We start from the raw sequence: 21,366 nt of genomic DNA, 5'->3' as shown, positions 1-21,366 counted from the left end.
ACTAATATTATTGGCAGATATAGAGGGCCCCAATATCCACTATTGCTTGGGGCCCCGTGCGTGGGTTCCGCATCTTAAAAAAGATTCAGGCTCCCGGATAAACATGTCCAGTGCTGTGTTTGTAGGACAACGGCGCCCTCTAGCGGCCAAATCCGGCATTGTGACAAAAACCGCTCACATAGTTTAAATGACGAGTTCAAATCGTGCTCCGACGTGCTTCAAAGGTTTCCATCTGAGATTAAATTAATAGACCACACAGAGAAGGGCTCTGTTACAGAGCGTCGTGGGGGAAGGCAGAAAAGGTCGTCAGAAAATTGGGGCATATTCACAAAATAGACATTTTTGTTCTTTATACATTATGTCCAACTTGAAGACTGATCCATTATTTTTGGATTCCTCCAGCGCAAAGCAAATGATGACTGAGCTACAAGTTATGGATTCCTCCACCGTAAAGCAAATTATGTGCAGGTCAGAAAATGTCTAAGAGATAAAGGGACATCTTACTGGGAACATTTGAATAATTTAGAGAGCTGCACGCATTTTGTTTATTGACTACACATTGCTCAAATGACCACAGTTGCTTCTTGTATCCAGGCAACGTGTAAACAAACGCCGCCTATGCTGCACTTCCTTGTGTAACTTAAGTGTTCACTGCTGCTTTTATTCCATTTGAATTGTTTTAGTCGTTGTCGTGAAATGAGAGGGGAAGTGTTAGTGTCAAAGTTACACTATGATGGCGGAGCGGTGTCTCAGGGGCTCCTGCAGGAGCAAGGGGCCCCTTTGGAGCCGCCCTCGGGCGTAGCTACCGCGGGCTTAGCTTCCGCGGGCTTCCGCTCCGCTAAATACACCCCGGCCGAGTGGTTGACCAGCTACCAGAGCCTCCTCCGGCAGGCCGGTGCTGACCACTACGACGCCCAGACCATTCAGGAAGAGTCCAGGGTCCTGCGAAAGGAGACCCAGGCCACCGCAGTCTGCACCCAGACCAATGTGACCCGTCTGCTCGGAGAGAGGTTGCAGGACATCCACCGCTGGAGGTCTGAGCTGCAGGAGCACATCGGACGGCTGCTATCCGACACCACGGCCCTGCAAGCGCTCAAGTTGAGGCTGGAGAAGGCGCTGGATGCCACCGAGATTCCCTACGCCATCGCCATCGACAACCTGACTTGCAGGAGCCGACGACTGGGACCAGACCTCGTCCGGGACTGTGTGGAGGAGGAGCTGCACAAGGTACATTGAACAATATTTCTATTATCCTATTGAGCCAAGGAAAATCGATATCACTGAAGCACAGTCCCTGACGTCACAACTATTGCTAATATAGTTGAAGCAACATTGATCAATACTATCCTGCTGGCAACACACATGGTTTATACATCACATTTGTGTGTTCAAATAGGAAGTGGACTTGATCAGGAATGTCCAGACTCTTCTGAAGAGAACTATTGACCAGGTTGCTACTCAGATCAAGTAAGTATCACGTTCTTGACACCGTTACTGTAGAGTCGTTGTCAGACAGACGCACCATAGGGAAATACAACCAAAGGATTATCAGACAAGTTTATTTTTGCCTAGTTTTATTTTTTTAACATTAATTTTGAAAACTGGCTGGTGACCAGTCCAGGGGTGTCTCCCCCGAATGTGTGCTAGGATCGACTCCAGCAGTGTCCCTAACGAGGACAAGTACAATAGATAGTGGATGGTAACACTCTGTATTCAATATAAGGTAACATTGATCATTTGATGGTTTCCCCCTTGATTGACATGAGAGCTTTCAAATATTGTTGAGCTTCATTCTTTAAAAAGAAAAATCTAAAAAGAGTCTCATTCTGTTGTCGTTGGGTATCAGGTTGAACAGAGATACCAAGCAGGCGTTGGAGTTTGACTGGTCGGATAAGTACGAGGCCTACGCCTTTGACCTCCAAAGTGGAAGATTCAATGACAAGAGTACAGACACCCAGCACCATGCCATTTCAGCCGCTATGATGGAGCAGTGAGGAATACAGGACATAAAATTAATTATCAACTGGAAGTCAGCATAGCCGTTAATGTTGCTTTGGTCTTACAGGATATCTAACGTCCCTTCGTGGATTAACTTCACGCAAGACAACCTCCGCAGGGCCTTCCGGGAGGAAAAGGCTTCTAAGGATCTTAGGCTAGAGCATTGTTTGGAATTGACTTTTTGAGTCACAACATCACTGGGCCATTAACTTTTGTGTGTATGTGTTGTGCATCAGTGAGTTGGTAGAGAAGGTGCTACTGGACACCACTAAGGACCTGAGAGTCCAATGCTCCAATGTGGACCAAGCCTTCCTCCAGCGCTGCGCGGAACAGATGGATGCCAAGATCCAGCTAGAGGCACAGTTCAAGCAGGTCAACACACACACATTGACAAGAACACACTTTTGGCATTTGTGGGCAAGCTGGGCCAGGAAGAGTTCTCTCGGTGGCACTAGTCATGTATTGATGACCTGGTTTGGTAATAATTAGGTCAAGTAAGTCCAAAGGCACGACTGTTTTGTTATTGTGTGTGTATGTGCAGACCCTGGTGCAGATTGGATTCCAGGAGAGGAATATAGTGGCTTTGCAGAAAGCCATTGATGACAAAGATGCCCCACAGAGAGTGGTTGAGTCCAGGCTGTACTGTCGCTATCACAGACCCAACATGGAGCTCTGCAGGGATGAACCCCAGATCAGGTACACACACACACACACACATGTACACACAAATTGTATGCCGTCTCACTTTGGGTTACCTGCACGAGTACAGCTTGGAAGGAGAGGTGAGGGAGATTGACGCAACCCTGGCATCTCTAAAGAAGCAGCTGAAGGATGCTCGCAGCTCACTGGCCCACCTGGAGGAGACCCGCATGGCACTCGAGAAGGACATTACGTGTAAATCCAACACTCTGTTCATAGAAAGAGAGAAATGCATGACTCAACGCAAATTGTATCCGACAATCTCCACTCTTTCTGGGTACTGAATGAATATATGTTTGCTTTGATTTGACTCCTATAAGAGAGTAGAGGATTTATATTGCATGGAGTGGGTTTATTTTCCAATTGCAGTGTGAGCAACCATAACCACATAACCACACGGCCTGAAGCGTCATGATAGAATTCACTCATCCTGAGATCATTTCAAGGAGCATGATTTGTGTCATGTCTCGTGTTTTATTTCCACCCAGAACTACATTTGCTCACACAACCAAATATTCTCAATAGTGTCCAAGTGTGCACTATGGGGTGGTCATTTATATGATTTAAAATGTTGTTTGATGTTCCCTGAACCACTCATCACTCTCCAAGGGATGTTGCAATGTCTGTGAGGTTCAGTAAAGGAATAAAATGCTCTTTCAGAATATTCAGGCTGTCTCAAGACCTCACTTTTCAAGATACTAAATCTTAAGACTTTTTTTTTTTTCCAACCCCATTCCTCCCTGAAATCACAGGAGCTCTTTCCAGTATCTCATCTACTACTTTTAAATGTTCCTGTATATCAGTGATTCCCAACTCGAGCACATTGTATATGCAAAACATTTTATTTCCAAAATTATTCTCAGTCGTTCCATAAACCCGTAAAATGGTGTTTGCACACATCCTGTTTTTTTATTATATAATTATACTGTACATATTTTTAATTACATATTTTCAAGGCAACTGAGTTAAAAAGAAAATAATGCCAAAATATTACATGTACAAATGAAAGTGACTAAAATAATTTTCATATTAGTTATGTTCTGCTTTTAGTGAAGCATAAGTAAGACAAAAAAAAAACAGTTGGGAACCACTGATGTACACGATGAATAAAATGGATAGAATTTTTCATGAAATGTCATTGAAATTGATAAGGCTTATGAAACAAGATAAGCGTTTATTTGCATCATTCTTTGGTAATCTGGTTGATTTTATTTGAAGTGTTTCAACCGCATGTTAATGTCTGGTGTCATCTGCTGGATATTTATCTCGTTGCTTTCTTTGTGTTGGATAAACTGAGCCGCGTCTAAAAGTGAAGCCTATTTGCTATCGATTTAAAGCGGCAATTATTGACGACATTATTGATTACACTAGAGGGAGCGCTTGAGCCTCATTTTCCTAAACCGCCTCACACGGGATTTCATCCGATTGCGGGTTCACTGAAGAGTGTAGAGATGTGTCCAAATTGAAAAATGATCCATTTAATTGGCATAATTTCCTGGCAAATTCAAAACAAATTCCGTCTGAGATTCAACATTCAAGATCAGCAGAATTTTTCAGTTGACACGTCAGACAGAATTATGTGTTACGTGACTTTTTTGCTGCAGTGTTGTGTAATTGTAACTACATTGAACTTAGATGTTATCAATTTATCCCTGCATACAAATTCAAAGAACAATTGGACACGGCATGTCTGCAAAAGCATGACTATTTTACACCATTTGGTGAAGTTGTCACCCAATGGCTCAATGAGAGACCAAACTCTATTTGAAGGGTTTACATCAGTTGAGGGTGTGCCACGACTCAAGAACTTATAAATCTTAACTTCATGTAAAGGGGTGGAATTGGTTTTGGTGAGAACATCTCACCATGCCTCCACCACCAATGCATGACTAGTGTGTCTCTGTTTACATTGTGTGTCTTTGGACCTTGTGTTTTCGTCATTGTGTGTGATAAATAACCGGGTAGTAAAGCAGCATTTAACTTGTCACCTGAGTGATTTAGTCTGATTGAAGCAGTCCATATAAGAGTGCTGGAGAAATGTTACAAAACATGGACTTGTGTAAGTTAACACACTCACGTGTACTCAGACCATGTGACCATTCCGAGAAAGTGGGAGGACCCTTCTGCTTCCTGTGGTCAAATGCAATAATATACATACAATATGGAAAAAGATTTAATTGATGGTAATATTACATATCACATATGCACATACAGAAAACATTTGTTTGATTTGTTTCCGTGTCAGATATTTCGATGGAATATATGAGAATAAGTTTAATGAGCAAAATGGGAGGGAGATATAAAAAAAAAAGGCCATTTGAGGGAGTGACAAAAAAGGGAAAAGAGGGAGGGAAATGTGGGGGATAGAGAGACAGAAGGAGCAAAAGTCATTGCTTTTTTCATCCATTGCTCCCTCGCTCCTTTGCCCCCAGCGACTCCAGGCTGAAAACAACAGATAGGTGAGTGCATCTTCATCCATCTCTCTTCTTGATTTCATTTTTGTGTTTCTCTTTATCTATCTGCTCTTAAATTGATTTCTCCTGAATTCATATTTCCACATTGCAGCAACAAGGGCAACCCAGAAACAAACATTTTGAATGATGCTTCTGTCAGGTCTTAATGATCTAACTGTGAGCATATTAGAAGAATGATTCATAATTGCTTCTTCAGAAAATGTCTGAAAGATGCATACCTGCTGTTGACAACATTTTTACAGTGGTGTTTGTTTGCTTTTGTGTCTGCTGGCGGAATGCATGCAGCCAAACTTTGGGGTTTGTGGAAAGCCAACATTTTCTTTGGCTAGATAGAGGGGCTACTTTTAGCCATGTTTGCCCCCAATTTATTTAGACTGTTTTTTGAACCATTTCTCAAAGTTCTCACTTTGAGAATCAATAAACATTCCAAATAAACCCACCTATAAAACTCAGAACGCCACATTAGGGAAAGAGGAGTCATTTCTAATTATATGCTCTGTCAAAGGAAGGAATGTCAATCAGACTTTGTATGATTGAAAGGAATTTTGTGGTGTCTTTTATTCTGAAGCAGCTCCTTTGCATTCCACAAGTCTTCACCTAAAGCGACACTGCTTCTGTTTCCTAACCATCATTCCAGGATGCTGTTCCTCAGCTCCCTATCCACTGTCCTCCTGCTGCTGCTTCTCTACCCCTCTGAGCTACCTGCACAAGAGGTGAAAGTGCGGCTTGCGGGTACAGGCCGCCGCGATGCCAACGAAGGGCGCCTGGAAGTCTTCTACAATGGCGCCTGGGGAACTGTATGTGACGACCAGGTGGATCTCAACCTGGCTAATGTGGTGTGCAGACAGCTGGGCTTCCAAAGCAGTTTGACTTGGGCACACAGTAGCAATTTTGGTCAAGGACAAGGTAAGTTCTCCCCAGCGTTGAGTACTTTTCCCATCCACTTGGTGTGTAAAAATCTCCGTGCTCTGTCGTCCAGGTAAAATCTGGTTGGATAATGTCAACTGCAGAGGCCACGAGCGTTCGATTGCAGAATGCGGCTCCAATGGTTGGGGAGTCCATGACTGCACCCATGCTGAGGACCTGGGGATCATTTGTACCCCAGGAAGAAGCCACGGCGAAACCTCTCCCTCCTCCACACATGAGCCGAGACAACCTAGACAGAGAACCCCGCAGCAGCCGGTCTCATCTTCCCTCAGTCGAGGCCACGAAATCGCCCTGAACCGCAACCTTCCGTCTTCACGCCGCAATAGAATCTCACCGCAGGAGAACGGCCACGAGATACAGATCCCACGAAGATATAGAGGGCCAACAAATTCACAGCCAGCAGCCAGCACCACTGAAAGGCAGGAGGAGGAGACGCCAAGGAGAGGACCACCTGCGCCGAGACGCCAGCCCGAGAGACAGTCCAATAGGCAGACGTATTCCCCGCCCGAGCCCGAGAGGCAACAGCCGTACAATGGGAACCATATCGAACCTGACCCTGTTTATCCCGACGTGGGACTGGAGTCGGATACTCAGTACATCCAGGTAAAACATACCGTGTATACATAGTCTCTTCAAAAATTGTACATTTTGGGTAGCATCAGTGGGATGATGGTAATATTTCAGGGGTATATTACATCTCACTAATTCTACCCATGGGGTTTATTACTGTAGATTGTTCTAGAGAGGGACAGAAATGAATGACTCCTGTAAGCCTATTTCAGGAGATCTAGAATCCGGCAACTTCTTGAGCACACAGTGGTTCACTTAAAGTTTATGCAGCTTATCTATCATTACAGACAAGTGAGAAATCATCATGTGTTTAACTTCTTTCAACTGCATGGTCCCATTTTAGTTCTCCAAGACCCCAAATCCCTTTCTGATTAAAAACCTTTACTGAAGATGAAAAGTCAAGCTTTTTATGTTTTCAGAGCGGTGACAGCATTCAGCTGGCCGAAGCCCGTCTAAGGCCCGTGCTGTCCGGCAGCCGCGGCGGTCTGGTGACCGAGGGAGTGCTGGAAGTGAAGCACGCTGGGAAATGGCGTCATGTGTGTAGTAACGGCTGGGACCTCAGCAGCAGCCGCGTCGTCTGCGGCATGTTGGGATTCCCTTCTGCAGAGACTTTTGATCAAAATGCCTACAGGTGAGTGAGTCGGTGTGTGTGTGTGTGTGTGTGTGTGTGTGTGTGTGTGTGTGTGTGTGTGTGTGAGCGAGAGAGCGAGCAGGCACGTGCACAGACAGACACACACCGACACAGGCTATGAAAGGGATGGAAAAGTGTGGTCGTAGACACTTCCTTTTGCGGACGAGCCTGAATCGCTTTCCATCCGTCTCCGGGATGGTGACCACAACTGCTACCGTTAGTACGACCACACTTGGCATTACTCGTCCCCTGTGGCATTAGCTAAAGCCAACTGTCCACCAAGACTGTCTGGCCCAATAGCTGACTGGGCCTCAATGCAGGCCTTGATAAGAATCCAAGGGAGTGTGATGTTGACTGTTTGAAAGTGAAAAACATTCTTGTTATGCCCTACAAGAAAAAGTCTGCCATTAAAATGTCATTTGTCATGTTTTAAAATGTTACTCAGAATTAACAGAAAATCTGCAGTGGGCTAGGAACGACATTAAAAACTTGAGCTTGTATTGACAAAGAGGAAACAAAAAGCTCTTATTTGCAAATGTCTGCTTCGTAGGTAAATTTAATCCTCGTGAACACAACTTTTCTAAGATCAGCCCTTTTGCTTCCCTCACACAAATCCAAAACCATCACCTTCATCTTACAAGAGCAACCAAATGCATGTATGCACACAAATCCACGTGCCAGCCAGTCGGTCCTCTGTGTGGCTGCCCACAGACGTCTTTTTCGAGCCTGGCTCGAAGCACAACTAGACTGACCGCCTCTTTGCACGGTGCCATCTGTCGCCAATAATTACCCCTTGTCCTTGAATTGCTCAGCAGCTTGCCAATAGGACACACGCTGGAGTCTTGTCTAGCACCAAAGGCAAATAACTATCAAATGATCAGCTCACTCTTTAATTAACATAAGCTGCATAGGAAATAGATGGACGGATCTGATGAAATGATTCATCATGATGACAATGTTGGTCTGCTTCATTCATCCAATTTCACAATAAGTGAATATTAAAAAAATTGAACATAAATGTGATGATGAATTTGAAATATAAGTTACATACAGTAGTCAATCCTTCAGTTCTATTGTTTTCATTTGTTAGCTGTCTGACTGAGTTGCTAAATACCCCTCAAGGCGCTTTTCAAGGAGAACGTTGTTGCAAGGTGTCAGGTCGCCCGGGAAGAAACTGCTAAAGTAAGACTTTCTTGAAAAGCTAACTTTGTTTTGGAGCAAATAACTCAAATGAGTCTTGTGATGACTTCTGGTCAAGTTGGTCAAGTTATTTGAGATCAATATTTGCTTGAGGCTTCAAACTTTGATGTGTTTCACCAATACAGCGACAATGATCCCTCTGACACTCCGAATTTTGAGGGCTTGTGACTCACTAATTTATGCGTTGTATTTGACTTTGGACGCTTGGAAGTTACAGTTTTCTTTTTCTCGTTTTGTGGTGGATTTGGTCTTAATTTGATAACCCGGCAACCTTGCGATTCTCACAAAAAAAAAAGTGGGAAGCCACTCAATTCCCCAACTTCTCTCCTTTTGGCTTTTCGATCTTGTATTCTCTCTTTGATGTGAATTATGTGAAGTTTAACGTTCTGTAAAAAGGGCGTGATTAAGAAACCCTTTGTGAGTTTGCTCTGTCTCTGGTGCATGTGCGCATGGAGTCAGTCAGACCTGCCATCACTTGACTCTGCCAATTGTTCCTTTCAGGCAGCTTCATACTAGCACAACATAATAACAGGTTATTTTTTTTCTCTTCTGACACTGAGCTGCTCTTTCCAATCTTGCTTTTGGAATTGTGTGGTCGGGCTTGCATAAAGGAATACTGCAGCCAGTTTTCTTCAAGTTAAGAACTAAAAAAAAACACTTTGTTGTTGATGTTGTCGTTTACCTCCTTCACTTCAAATCGCCTACTTGACAAAGATGACCACACGGAATATATCGAGACTTGAACCCAAAATAGTGTGACTTTTCTGAGGTTGGGTAAATCCTATTAAAAGTTCAGAGAGAATCTTACATCACCAGCCTCTTGTTTCCAGGCACACAGTCATGACACTTTGTAACCATGTCGCTTTAAAGGCTTTTTAAAGAGGCGGCGACGAAGAGAAAGCTGATATGTACGTGCATATTTCCACGTCTGGTGTGTGTGTGAACCAACATGCTACTGCTGGAGTCGACCGCACGGCAGACACTGCCAAGCACAGCAGACAATTATACGGGTGACTCTCACCTCCTCCTCCCCACTAACCTCAGCCTTCAGAACCCCGTGAACTAACACCCCCCCCATTGCCTAAATTGTTCCTCAACTACCAGGTTATGAAACGTCTTCAGCAGCAAAAAAAAAAAGTCTTCCTAAGTAGCATGAAACAAAAGTCCTTGCTGTGCAAAAGTCTTGGCCCATCGCTCACTGTGTTGGCCGAATAAATTAACTTCTCTGGCGAATAATTTTGTCAGTATAGAATGGTGCATTTTAGATATTGATGTCGTGAGCACCAAAAATACAAAAGTAATTTGTAGAGGTGGGCGTTATGGATCAAGCGGGGTACCCTTGAGTGGGAGTCTTGCTACAGGAGTTTATTTTTACTGTTTGAGTTATAATGGTATGTCTGGAAACCCTCATCCACCCAAAATATAATGACAATACATTAGTGAATTATCCACCAATAAATAATGCGCAAACATCCATCAATCTATTTTGTGAAACCTCGCATTAGTGTTAGGATGCCCTGATGTCAAGGATGTGCATGACTGAGAACTGAAAAGCAATGTTGCACTGAAAAACAGGACTTTAATGACAAAACACGCAAAAAGTAGACATATAAGGCACTTGGAATAAAAAACAAACTAAATCAACAAAGTCCAACACACAAAATAACAAATCTAAACTGGGAATAGACTCAGATGGCAACAGGGAACTAAATACAAACAAGCTGATGAGACAACGAGTAACACCAAAGAACCAGACTGAGAGAATAGATTGACACAAAAAGTAAACATGAAACCAAACTCAAAACATGAAAAGGCGACACATGAAAAAACATGACCAAATTAAAACCTACCTAGCTGACTTTAGGCTAGTCATGGGGTACAACCTGGACTGGTTGCCAGCCAGCCAATCACGGGGCACTGAAAAGACAAAACAAACCCGTGCTAATGCGCAAACACGATGACCTGCAATTATTATTTTTTCATATTTTGCTCTGACAGTCTAATAATTACATATGCTCATTATAGCTCTGCAAAAACAACAACACATGTATCAAGGTGCCAAAAACATCACAGCATCACAAGAGTTTGTCTGCATCGAAATTCCTGATTTAGTAACAGTCCCCGATCCATCTCCCACTTTAGTTTGCCCAATATTTACATTTGCATCACTGGTCTGGTGGTGCAGGTAACCAACTTGCTCTCTTGAAGTATACACTTGTGTCTGTTCTGACTCACTGAATTCACAAAGGGTGTCCGTGAAGGCTGCACCTGCTTGTGGTCGCCTTGGTTGATGCAAGTGGTTTGGTGTGAGTGTGCGTGACAAAATGACACTTTCCAGGCCCTCTCTGGCTTGGGAAACTTTTTATATCTCTAGTGTTCTCTTTTTCCACACTTGACATTTTTAGCTCAATGTGCATGTTGGACTAAATTTCCCCCAATATAAGTAAAAAAAAAAAATGAATATAAGATGTGTGGATATGTACAGCATAAGAACATGTACAATGTTTTTCTGACTTCAAGATTGATGTAGCCTATTCATATCTGCACATTTTGAAATCCCACACAGATGTCCCAGACATCCCTCTATAAAGATAAATACCATGTATGACCAAACTAAAAATGCATGACAGGAAACATTTGAAGGAGAAATATTTCACTTCATCCACAAATACAGATGAGCCCAAAAGGTTGTTTGTATTTTAAGAACCAAACAAGGATGATTGAGAGGAGTCATGTAAAATCCAGGAAGTAGCTCAGACTCTGTATGCTTGTGTGCGTTTCATATCATATTGAGCAGTTAAAGAGCTTTCAAAGTTTCATTTCAATGCTGTTGTCTTTCAGGAAACTGTGGGACTCCAAACTCGCAGATCCATCATCCAGGTAAAGCGTGTTCTCAAACAAAATGCAGCATTCACACATACCTGCATTTTACATCCATCATTCCTTCTCAGACTGAGGACACAGATCACCAAGAAGGCCTACTGGGTGGAGAGAGTTCAGTGTCAGGGAGTGGAGGTCTCCTTGTCCCAGTGCCAGGCCCAGTCGGCTCTCCGCAGGAGAGACGGACCATGCCCGGGGGGCATGCACGCCGTCGTCCGTTGTGTACCTGGAGCACAGTTTGCGCGTAACGGCCGAAGACACACAACACACACTATGTCGGTCAGTGCGGGGTGCCTCATCGCCTTCTCATTGCTATCTTTAAAATGTGAATAGTTCATTCCATTTGAAAAGTATAACACCCTCGTAGAAGTGATCCTCTATTGAGTCAAAACATGTTTTGCCTTTGGGTAAAACCACAAAGAGGTTTGAGAAGGAAAATGCAAAGACCAAAATAAAATGAACTGAAGAATGAAGATGGAAAACTCAACATTCTAAAATAAAAAGCATTCAAACATGCTTTAAAAGAGCAAATGTTGACTCGTTCTCCTTTTCCTACCAGACCAATGTGCGTCTCAAGGCGGGGCCTCGCCTTGGGGAGGGTCGTGTGGAGGTTCTGCAAGAGGGCAAGTGGGGCACCGTGGCAGACCACCTGTGGGACATCACCGACGCAAGCATTGTCTGCAGAGAGCTGGGCTTTGGAACAGCCAAGGAGGCCCTGACCAAGGCTCATCTGGGAGAGGGTGAGACCAGACAGACAATTAATTGTACACTGTGTCACACTTCAAGTATGGAAGCACCTCATTACAAAACACAGATCTTCTGCTTTCCACATCCGTTATTGCAGGATTACAAGGAATTTGAAGTCCATCCATCCAATCTGATTCCGATAATCCTTTTCAGTTACGTTCACACTTATATGGACAAATGAGAGGCTTCGCTAAACCCAGCAAGCACATTTTAGGATTTGTGGGAGGAAAGAACTGAGCAAAGCCAAGATTTAAGAATATTCCTCCTTTGATGCCACAGTGCTAATCGGTGTGCTGAGTGACTTTAAAACCATTTAAGTCAGACAAGTTTCTTGAGTTATTTGTAAATATCCTTGAATATATCAAAGCACTTCTGTGTATAAAGCACGGGATTAAACGAATGCCAACTATCATTGCATCGTGAATGTCACTGGCACACATGCTCTGCTGTTGACACTGTATTTGTCCATAATTTGAAAGTGGTTAGGGCGTGAAAGCTTGGCCATATTATTTTCTTTCATTAATTTCAAGAAAAAGATTGAAGCAATCCCAAAATATGTTGTTTTTCGACTAATTACAGTTCATTACTTTTATTATGACAGTTGACTAAAGTCCCATGAGAACAAGGTCAGACTAAATTTAAACTATTTTTGTGCCAGGCACAAGTCTAGCGTAAGTGAGCACATGGGTGGAGTTTTTATTTTATTTTTATTTTTTTTCATATGGTATTTTGCTAGATTTTGCGCCAATAGGATTAGGTGTAAAGGGGCAATTGCACGCTGTTGTGGGATGGAAGTAGACTTTTCAGTCCAGCCAACGCTTGCAGCATCACTCATTTGAAGCACATTCACAGCTGTCATAGCGCACGCCCAATTGTGTCCAACATTGCGAAAACAGAAAGCCACTCAATTTCAGGATCGAACCCGAACTGCTAGCTTGGGAGCGCAGAGCACTAAAAATTCCAATGACCAATTGAAACGCTGTGACGTCCATCTTACATGCGCATCAATGGCGGGCCAAATTTGTCCAATCTCCATCTCAAATACACCAAAATTGCATGAGACCACCTGCACTACAAAATAGACCTCCTTTCAGCCAGTCTAAAATTGATTGACAGAGGGATGTGTTGGTGCCAAGGCCAAAGAGCCCATGCACCGAAACACCCAGATGGGTGCAACACGGCCCCAAACACATGAGAATAGCCTTGCGCTGGCACGAAAAGAAAGTTACACCCATTTTTACGCAGTCTGCCAAAATAATAATAATCCCAGAATTGTAGACGCAAACAGAGAAATGAACTCTGACGCAAAGGCTAATGGTCGACTGAATCTACCCATGACCAGGAGCTCACAATGGGCTACGTTTTCTAGATTCTGCTTCGGTTGTGGCCCTGGAAACACTACCATGTAGTTTTCTAACTAAAACTGTCAAATGGAGGTTTTTTTTGTTTTTTTTTAAACAAAAGGGTCTGACTTTCACAAGCTGGGTTACTGTCCACTTTTCTCGCCCTACTTCAGCTGCAATTAAATTCATTTCCTGCCATTATCTTTCTGGCCAAATGAGAACATACAGCGGCATGACCCACAAGGGTGGCTTGCATTTCCTTCTCTCCACTTGCCTTAATGAAGTCATTCATGGAAACCTTTTAGGGTTCTTAAAGTAGGTGCCGTGCTTGTGGTATGTCGAAATAATGATGATGGTAAATGTCACAGCAGAGCATTGCGGGTTGAAATAGTTCTAGTTCAGGCAAATTTAGCCGTGTTGAACAAACACAGGGGAGTGGTCTGGGTCTTGCTGGCGTTCTGGGAGGGCTCCTGGGTGGTGCAGTTTGAGAAGTGACCTGATTCAAGGTTGGTGACATCATTGGCTATTTGAGAGAAAAAAATATAGAGCTTAATAAAACTTTGGCCTCATACACCTTCGCAGACTTCAGCAAATTCAGAGATTTTTGGCTGTGGCGAGCAGAATGGAGTGTGCAGTAATAAAAGGACAAAAGTGGCTTTCTCTCGCTCTCAAAGGGCCCGTTGCATGAGCCACATCACAGGACTGAGCATGACTCACAATACTCATCTGTAGAGTTAGACTATTTTTGACTTTATTCTCCGATGGATAGCTGCCATTTTGTTAGATACAAACCGCCGTGATTGTTTGTGTCAGGAATGAGTGGAACAGGGTGACCAAATTCAGCTTGGACCTATTGAGGCAAAAGGTAGTCAGGTGGGGAAACAAAGACACAAACGGGATAGAGACTCACGGCCAGCAAACAGACCGACCGACCGACCGACATTTAGAAGAGGTTAAAATTCTGACCGTGAGCCTCCAGACAGACCGAGGAAAAACCAGACGACAAGAACATGACCACCGGGCCCGGCCAAGAACGGGCGCAACAGTCGGCACGGGCAGGGCTTAAATAGACAAGGTAACAAATGTAACAAGCTGAAGCAGGTGACAGACGTTACGTTAACGAAAGGGGTGCGGCCGAGGGCGTGACAGTTTGTTGCTCAGACTGAGCAAATGAATTCTTATAACGTAATCAAATGAAAGGTGGTCAAACTATTTGTATAAGTCTGGCTCAATGTTATTTTCAGGAGGATCTAAATTGATTTATAGTGTTTTGGAAAGCAGCTCTTCATATGTACACTGCTTGAAAAATAACAGGCAGCAGTCACACATTCCAATGTAGTAAGTTATGTGCCATAAACTAAGCAGCGGTTTTGCACATTCCCGGGATACATTTAGTTTGAATTCCTGTTTTTTGTTTCATAAAAGTTCCAACACTGTCTGTAATTTTGCCATCCTAGGTTCCGGTCCCATCCACATGAACAGTGTCCAGTGCACAGGCAGAGAGAGGTCCCTAACAGAATGTCAATCCAAACCGGTTCCCCTGTACACCGTCAAGCACAACCAGGATGCGGCGGTTCGTTGCAATGTCCCCAACACTGGCACGCAGACCACTGTAAGAAATGTGTCCACAAGTTCCACACGGGCAATTTATGACAGCGTGAAAATCACACAAAACAAACTTTTTGCCGTCAGGTGAGACTTGCTGGAGGCAGAGACAAAGGCGAAGGTCGCGTGGAGGTGTTGATAGAGGTCGGAGGAGTGAAGCGCTGGGGCTCCATCTGCAGCGAGAACTGGGGCATCAACGAGGCAATGGTGGTGTGCCGACAGCTTGGCTTGGGTTTCGCCGCCAGTGCTCACCAGGTGATCAGCGACATCAATATGCATCATATTTGGGCTCCTCCTTCTTTTCTTGGTGTTTTTCCTTTTGCCTTGCCTCTGGGCTGCTGTTTGTGTGCCTGTGCTGTGTTATTATCGAGGCCTGAGGTAATTATAGGCTTCTCCAAAGTCCACTTCAGGCGCTCTGAAAATAAAAGAGGCAAAGTAAGGCAAAGAGAAATCGACAAAAAAATTCTCAGGAAAAGCAAGCTGAAAATAAGCATGTGCATGGAAAGGGCAGAGTGGTTATGTTGGGATTTAAATGGTCCAAAAAGTATCAAATGTGATCATATGTACTGACAGATTCTGTTAAAAAAAAGAAAAGAGGGCTTGAAGTATGAAAGGAGACAAAGCCATCAACTGTGCAAAAATATTCCCCTCCCATGTGTGTCCAGGAGACTTGGTACTGGCCGGGATCCAGTGATGCCAGTGATGTGGTTTTAAGTGGAAGTCACTGTGTGGGTTCTGAGCTGTCCATCCAGCAGTGTCGCAAAAACGCACACGTTTACTGTCCCAGAGGTGGAGATGGCAGAGCTGCTGGAGTTACCTGTGCTGAGAGTGAGCAAAAAAAAAAAACACAAGCTTGGGAGGTGGACATTTGTGTGCAATGACTTGCAACTCCCCCTTGTCTACCCTGACAGCTGCTCCCGACCTGGTTGTGGATGCCCAGCTGCTCCAGGAGTCATCTTACCTGGAGGACAGGCCTCTTCACCTGCTCACCTGTGCCAATGAGGAGAATTGCCTCTCCTCTTCTGCTGCCAGGATGAACTGGCCTTACGGACACCGCCGTCTGCTGAGGTTCTCCACCCGTATCATGAACAATGGCCGTGCTGATTTCCAACCTCGGGCTTCCAGGGAGAATTGGATTTGGCATCAGTGTCACAGGTATGTTGTCTTTTATCATCATGTAACCCATATGGGTCATATTGTCACATTGATCAAGTACATACTTAAAAAAAAAATCCCGGTTGATATATCGATATTGGTATCGACAGCAGCTGAAATATCTGTATTATATCAGACTTGTTTGTTAATATGAGTGCTAAAACTGACAGAGCAGCTTGATTTCTTTACTCAGCTGCTGAGGTTTTATGTTCTAAAACAAAAGAGGCATGCAGAGCTCAGAGTTTCTTCCAGCCTCAATCACTACCTCCCCAACCAACCAACCAGCCAGCACATTGGTTTGGTTTCCCATATTTACTTGTGCTTCTTGCGGGAATGGTTCTATAACGAGAGACAGAGAGACAGAAAACAAATAAACAACCCGCTGTGTGACGCCTTTGTAACTGCATCACAGAGTTTATCCTTACTCTACTATTTCGAATTTGAAACTCCAAAGCTCAAATCAAATCGAATGTTGAGAAACAATGTTTTGGTTCAGACAAAAGAATAACATAACAAAGGAGTTAATTGTGCACCGCAACACAAATTATCGTGATGAAAAGCATTAAATTCACCCATCCTGATCAAATTGTATTTCATTGAATCCGTTGAAGAACGTTCTAGTAAATTACAGAATTCTATAAGCATTCCCACTATTGTAGCTGTCTTCATGAATCAAATGTATCCCACTCCCATTTCTTAGGCACTACCACAGCATTGAGGTGTTTACTCACTACGATCTTCTGACCCTCAATGGAACCAGAGTGGCTGAGGGGCACAAAGCCAGCTTCTGTCTGGAGGACACCTACTGCCCTGATGGTCAGACAATTCATTTCAAATTCAAATGACAAAGCAATGGTCAATCATTTCAAAAGACATCACATCAAAACTATCCAATGGTGTTGCCTGTAGAGGGCATCCACGTGATATTATTTATTTTGACTCCCAGGTCTCTACAAGCGGTATTCCTGCTACAACATGGGACAACAAGGCATCTCAATTGGCTGCTGGGATACTTACCGCCATGACATTGATTGCCAGTGGATTGACATCACAGACGTAAGACCTGGTGAATATGTCTTCCAGGTAAATTTTACATTCAAAAATATCCTCCAGGAACATGTCACTTCATTCTTTTAAGTTTCAATGTAAGCAGGACTTTTAGTTTGGACTTCTGTGTGAGCATGTGTTGGCCAACTAGATCGAGTTTGCAAAATTTTTAAGAGATCTGATTTATTTTTTCTTTGCAATATACCTACTTACTGTGTCAAATCTAAACATAATGCACACACTCACGCAGGAGCTGTTGTTGGCCTCAGCTCGCAACCAGACGCTCACGCCTGCTGATGTTACACCCAAGTTGACCAGGCCCGGCCTCTTAAAGGCACACACGTGTACACAGACATCTTTTTGTGGACATTTAAAGTGTGCCTTATGGTCAAATATGTTCAGTGTGTATGATGTAAGGTTATTATAGCTGATAAAAATAACAAAATAGGTTATTATAGCTAATAAAAATAACAAAATAACTACAACTAAAATTGAAAAACAAACCAAATAAAGTAAAAATTATATTGAAAAAAAAAAAAAAAACCTCAGCAGAACTATAGTGAATTTATCCAGTCATTCATGTGTCCAGTTGTGGTGCACTCCAACTTCACTGCAAACTTCAAATCTAAACCTTATAGAATAGATGGGTGAAAGCCCAGCCATGTGGCAAATACGCCCAAAATGAATGCCAATTTTCATGCAAGTGTGCGGAAAAAGGGGAAACACAGACGTTTAAATCTGCAAGCGCATGTGGGATAAAAGCGATAACCGACTGTAATTGTAGCAAAGTGGCTCTTGGCTAAGCATTCACCCATTCAGGTATGCCATACGCATGTTGTGTCAGGGTGTGGGTGTGTGTATTTAAGGCGAGTACATTTAATGTGGCTTTATATAGAAAGTAGACCTGCTATTAGTGAGAGAGTGCAGCTTCTTGGCCAGTGGACAAACTTTCAGCAGTTCACATAATTTTTTTTTTTTATGTTCAAATCGGTTGGTCTTGTCTGTTCCTAAACATCCAATCTACTGTGCCGGCCCACTCATCTGTTTTCCCGCTCTGTCATTTGTTCTATTTTTTGACTGCAAGCTAAGTGGCACCACATAGATGATGCTTATGGTTTCTAATTAGTTCCCAAGCGTTTGCATTATCAGAGATGCTTTCATCAGACATGCGCACGTCCTTCTGCATGGCACACATGGCGACAGCTGGGCATCAAACCACGTAGGGACGTTAAGAGTAGAGATTTGTGACTACGTGTCCCCGGCAGCTGTCCGTAAATTTTATAAGGAGTGAGAGCAGGCGGGAGGGAGATTGCAGATGCTTGCTCAGGTTTTTTCCTTCCACCAGCTGGGTGTGGCTTTTACCAGCAATGGCAGACAATTTTAGGATCTTTTGTTGTTTGACGCAATGAGTCACGTTGCCGCGGCTTGATGGTCAATTACCATCCAATCTCTGCTTGTCTATATAGTAGAGCTAGTGACAGCCTCGACTGATGTCTAAAATAGGATCTTTTTACATTCGTATTAAAAAAAAAAAATCTGTGCTATGAAAACAAAAAGTGTGCTCAAATCCTTGGATGACTAATTTGGTCATTGGGTCAGAATAATACGAATAAGTAGGTTATGTTTAAGTAGGTGATGTATGTTGGTTATATCATCAACTTCAAGACATTAAAAGTGGTGTGTGGTCAAATGATCTGTTTGATGTGTGCATGGGGAATATTAATTTACAGTATGGGCTTTGCTCATATAGCAGCAAGCAGCAGACAGGGTGGAAAACATCAAGTCGTGGCAACCAAGCATGGCTACAGTCTAATGACAGGCTGTAACTTCAATCTAAACCAAAACTGTCATCTGCATCCCTCGGCTGTTTTTGTTTCCTGCACATAGATAACAGTGGAAAATGATGTCATCCATCTCTTTAACCCCCAATTTGAACTATTTAGAAAAAGAGAGAACAATAATCCTGCGGCTCCTCAGAGGCCGCCCCCGTGGATAGCTGCTTGTTTCCTCACTGTCAAATTTATTTATTTTTTTTCTGTTACATTATTAAAAAGATCCTTGAGGCACTTTAGGGCCCCAATGCTGCAGGGAGGGGAAAAGCTGCATCAGCTTTATAGGCCTGGAGTAGGAATATAATTATAGCAAATAAAGTGGAATCAAGCCATTGCCCAAAGGCTGAGATTAAAGGACACACCCATTGTATGTCTACAAATACTCTTGGATTGTATTTTTATGGGAATTCAGTTTTAGGTCTTTGAAAAATATGCGGCACAATCACCAACGACTTATTTGCACATGTGTTGACTTATGAGTGACTTGCATTTGTGGAATCAAACGTGTTCCTTCTTTACAGGTGGAGGTCAACCCGTCTTTGGATATGGCTGAGTCTGATTTCAAGAACAATGTGATCCGCTGTCGGTGCAAATATGATGGAGCACGCGCTTACATGTTCGGATGCCACGCAGGTAAAATGAGATGGCATAAGTGGGGGGATAAAATATAATGAGATGAGAATTTTGATGGGATGAGCCATTATGCTATAGGAGGACCTGATATTGAGAATGAGATGAGATGAAGGATTAAATGAGATAAGGGATCAATTGAGATGACATTGAGGATAAAATTGGATGCGATTGGGAATGAGATGACGTGAGATTACGAATCAGAGGAGATGGGATGTGATGAAATGAAATTGGGGATGAGAAGAGATTGAGGATGAGAGGAGATTGTAATGGATCTGAGATTGGGAATCTGGTGTGGTTGAGGATGAGATGATATAAAAGGAGATTGGAAATGAGATGTGGGATGAGAAAAGAGTGAAGATCTAATTGAGATGCCAAACCGTAATTTTCTCTCATGTTTTTTCTCGTGTTTCCTCAGGTGACGCTTACAGTGTTGATGTCGAGGACTTGTTTGACCACCAGCGTGAGATCACCAATAACTTCCTGTGAATGGATGATGACACCAATATAGGGACAGAAGAACCATTCAACTCCTCAGTACACCTCAACACAACAAGACAAAGAGGTTGAGAGACAAGAAAACATGAGAGGGCGAGGGGGATTTGGAAAGGAAATCAGGAGAGGCAGTTCAAGTCAAGATGATTAAAGGAGAAAAGTAGAAAAAAAGGAAAGCACGCATCGTACCAAACGTTGACTAATTTTCATTTTCCAACCAATTAAATTCCAAAGACTAAATCATGATAACAGTACACACAGACACGAAGGCCCCACATTGACACAGGTGATATCTGTCTGCTTGCATTCACTTTCCAATTACAAATGCATTTTTTTTTTTTTTTTTTTTTTACTGTGTGCTTTTTAATTTTGAATGAGAATCAATATTTTTAACTCCATGGTGCTATTTTGCCCTATTTGAATAAATATTGTAATGTATTGCACATGTATTGTCATGTACAGTTTTATATTACCTCTCTGAAACAATGTTAGGTCTCTAATTTATGCAGATTTTATTGTACTTTTGAGTTGGCATTGTCCGTACGTGGCTGTGTTTTGTATTGTTAATTTTATTCTGAGAGATCATTTACTTGTTTGTTCACCTGTTTAACAGTGGTAACATCAGATGAGACCTGGAGGCACCGCAATAGTGCGCCGTAATCATTACTTAAATGGTAGAGCAAGAATAAACATCAGAATGACAAACATGCTTATTTAAGGAATGGTTATTTTTCCTGCAGATTTTGCACAATAAAGATAAAAGATAATGTTAGGATTTAGTTGAATCTGCTCAGCCAAATATTTTCTTTTAAATGGACATTTAAAAGTGCATGATATAACATTACGCAATCAGATCGCCACAGTGCTCAGACTCAAATGTTGCCTTTGGCTGTTAAAAACGACATCGTAAAAAGAGCGACTGCCATTGCCATCCTCTCTGAGGACATTTTCCAACCACCTCCACTTCCACACATACATTAGATGTATTTCCCATGACTGCGGGCTTTAAGATATACGTCATCTTCAGTGAAATGACAACCATCACGGTTACAGTTATATGGTTTTTAAAATACGATATCTTGAAAGTCAGAGTTAACTGAAATAGAGTAGAGGTGAGCACTACTGTTTGATAA

General features: G+C 42.8%; 2 protein-coding genes across 2 annotated transcripts; both read left to right on the top strand.

The window, feature by feature from the left end:
* The first annotated feature begins 264 nt into the window (after window positions 1–264).
* Window positions 265–3,374, top strand: tekt4 (tektin 4). The gene is made up of 8 exons (XM_085912223.1): window positions 265–468; window positions 684–1,227; window positions 1,397–1,467; window positions 1,847–1,990; window positions 2,066–2,152; window positions 2,235–2,370; window positions 2,540–2,694; window positions 2,768–3,374. The coding sequence occupies exons 1-8, from the start codon at window positions 359–361 to the stop codon at window positions 2,979–2,981; spliced, it is 1,461 nt and encodes a 486-aa protein (XP_085768349.1). The 5' UTR covers window positions 265–358; the 3' UTR covers window positions 2,982–3,374.
* Window positions 3,375–5,809: 2,435 nt separating this feature from the next.
* On the top strand, window positions 5,810–20,872 carry LOC147056780 (lysyl oxidase homolog 4-like). The gene is made up of 14 exons (XM_085912222.1): window positions 5,810–6,077; window positions 6,151–6,701; window positions 7,088–7,299; window positions 11,341–11,379; window positions 11,451–11,658; window positions 11,939–12,119; window positions 14,927–15,081; window positions 15,162–15,329; window positions 15,740–15,902; window positions 15,986–16,229; window positions 16,930–17,045; window positions 17,176–17,312; window positions 19,630–19,741; window positions 20,157–20,872. Exons 1-14 carry the CDS (start codon window positions 5,810–5,812, stop codon window positions 20,225–20,227), a joined length of 2,625 nt encoding a protein of 874 aa, XP_085768348.1. The 3' UTR covers window positions 20,228–20,872.
* The last annotated feature ends 494 nt before the right edge of the window (window positions 20,873–21,366 follow it).

This window comes from Syngnathus leptorhynchus, chromosome 5 (assembly GCF_054491065.1).
Source record: "Syngnathus leptorhynchus isolate UIUO chromosome 5, UIUO_Slep, whole genome shotgun sequence".
In the NCBI taxonomy this organism is placed as follows: domain Eukaryota; kingdom Metazoa; phylum Chordata; class Actinopteri; order Syngnathiformes; family Syngnathidae; genus Syngnathus; species Syngnathus leptorhynchus.
Note: the sequence above shows the minus strand (reverse complement) of the source record. Positions and strands in the feature narration are given on the sequence as shown.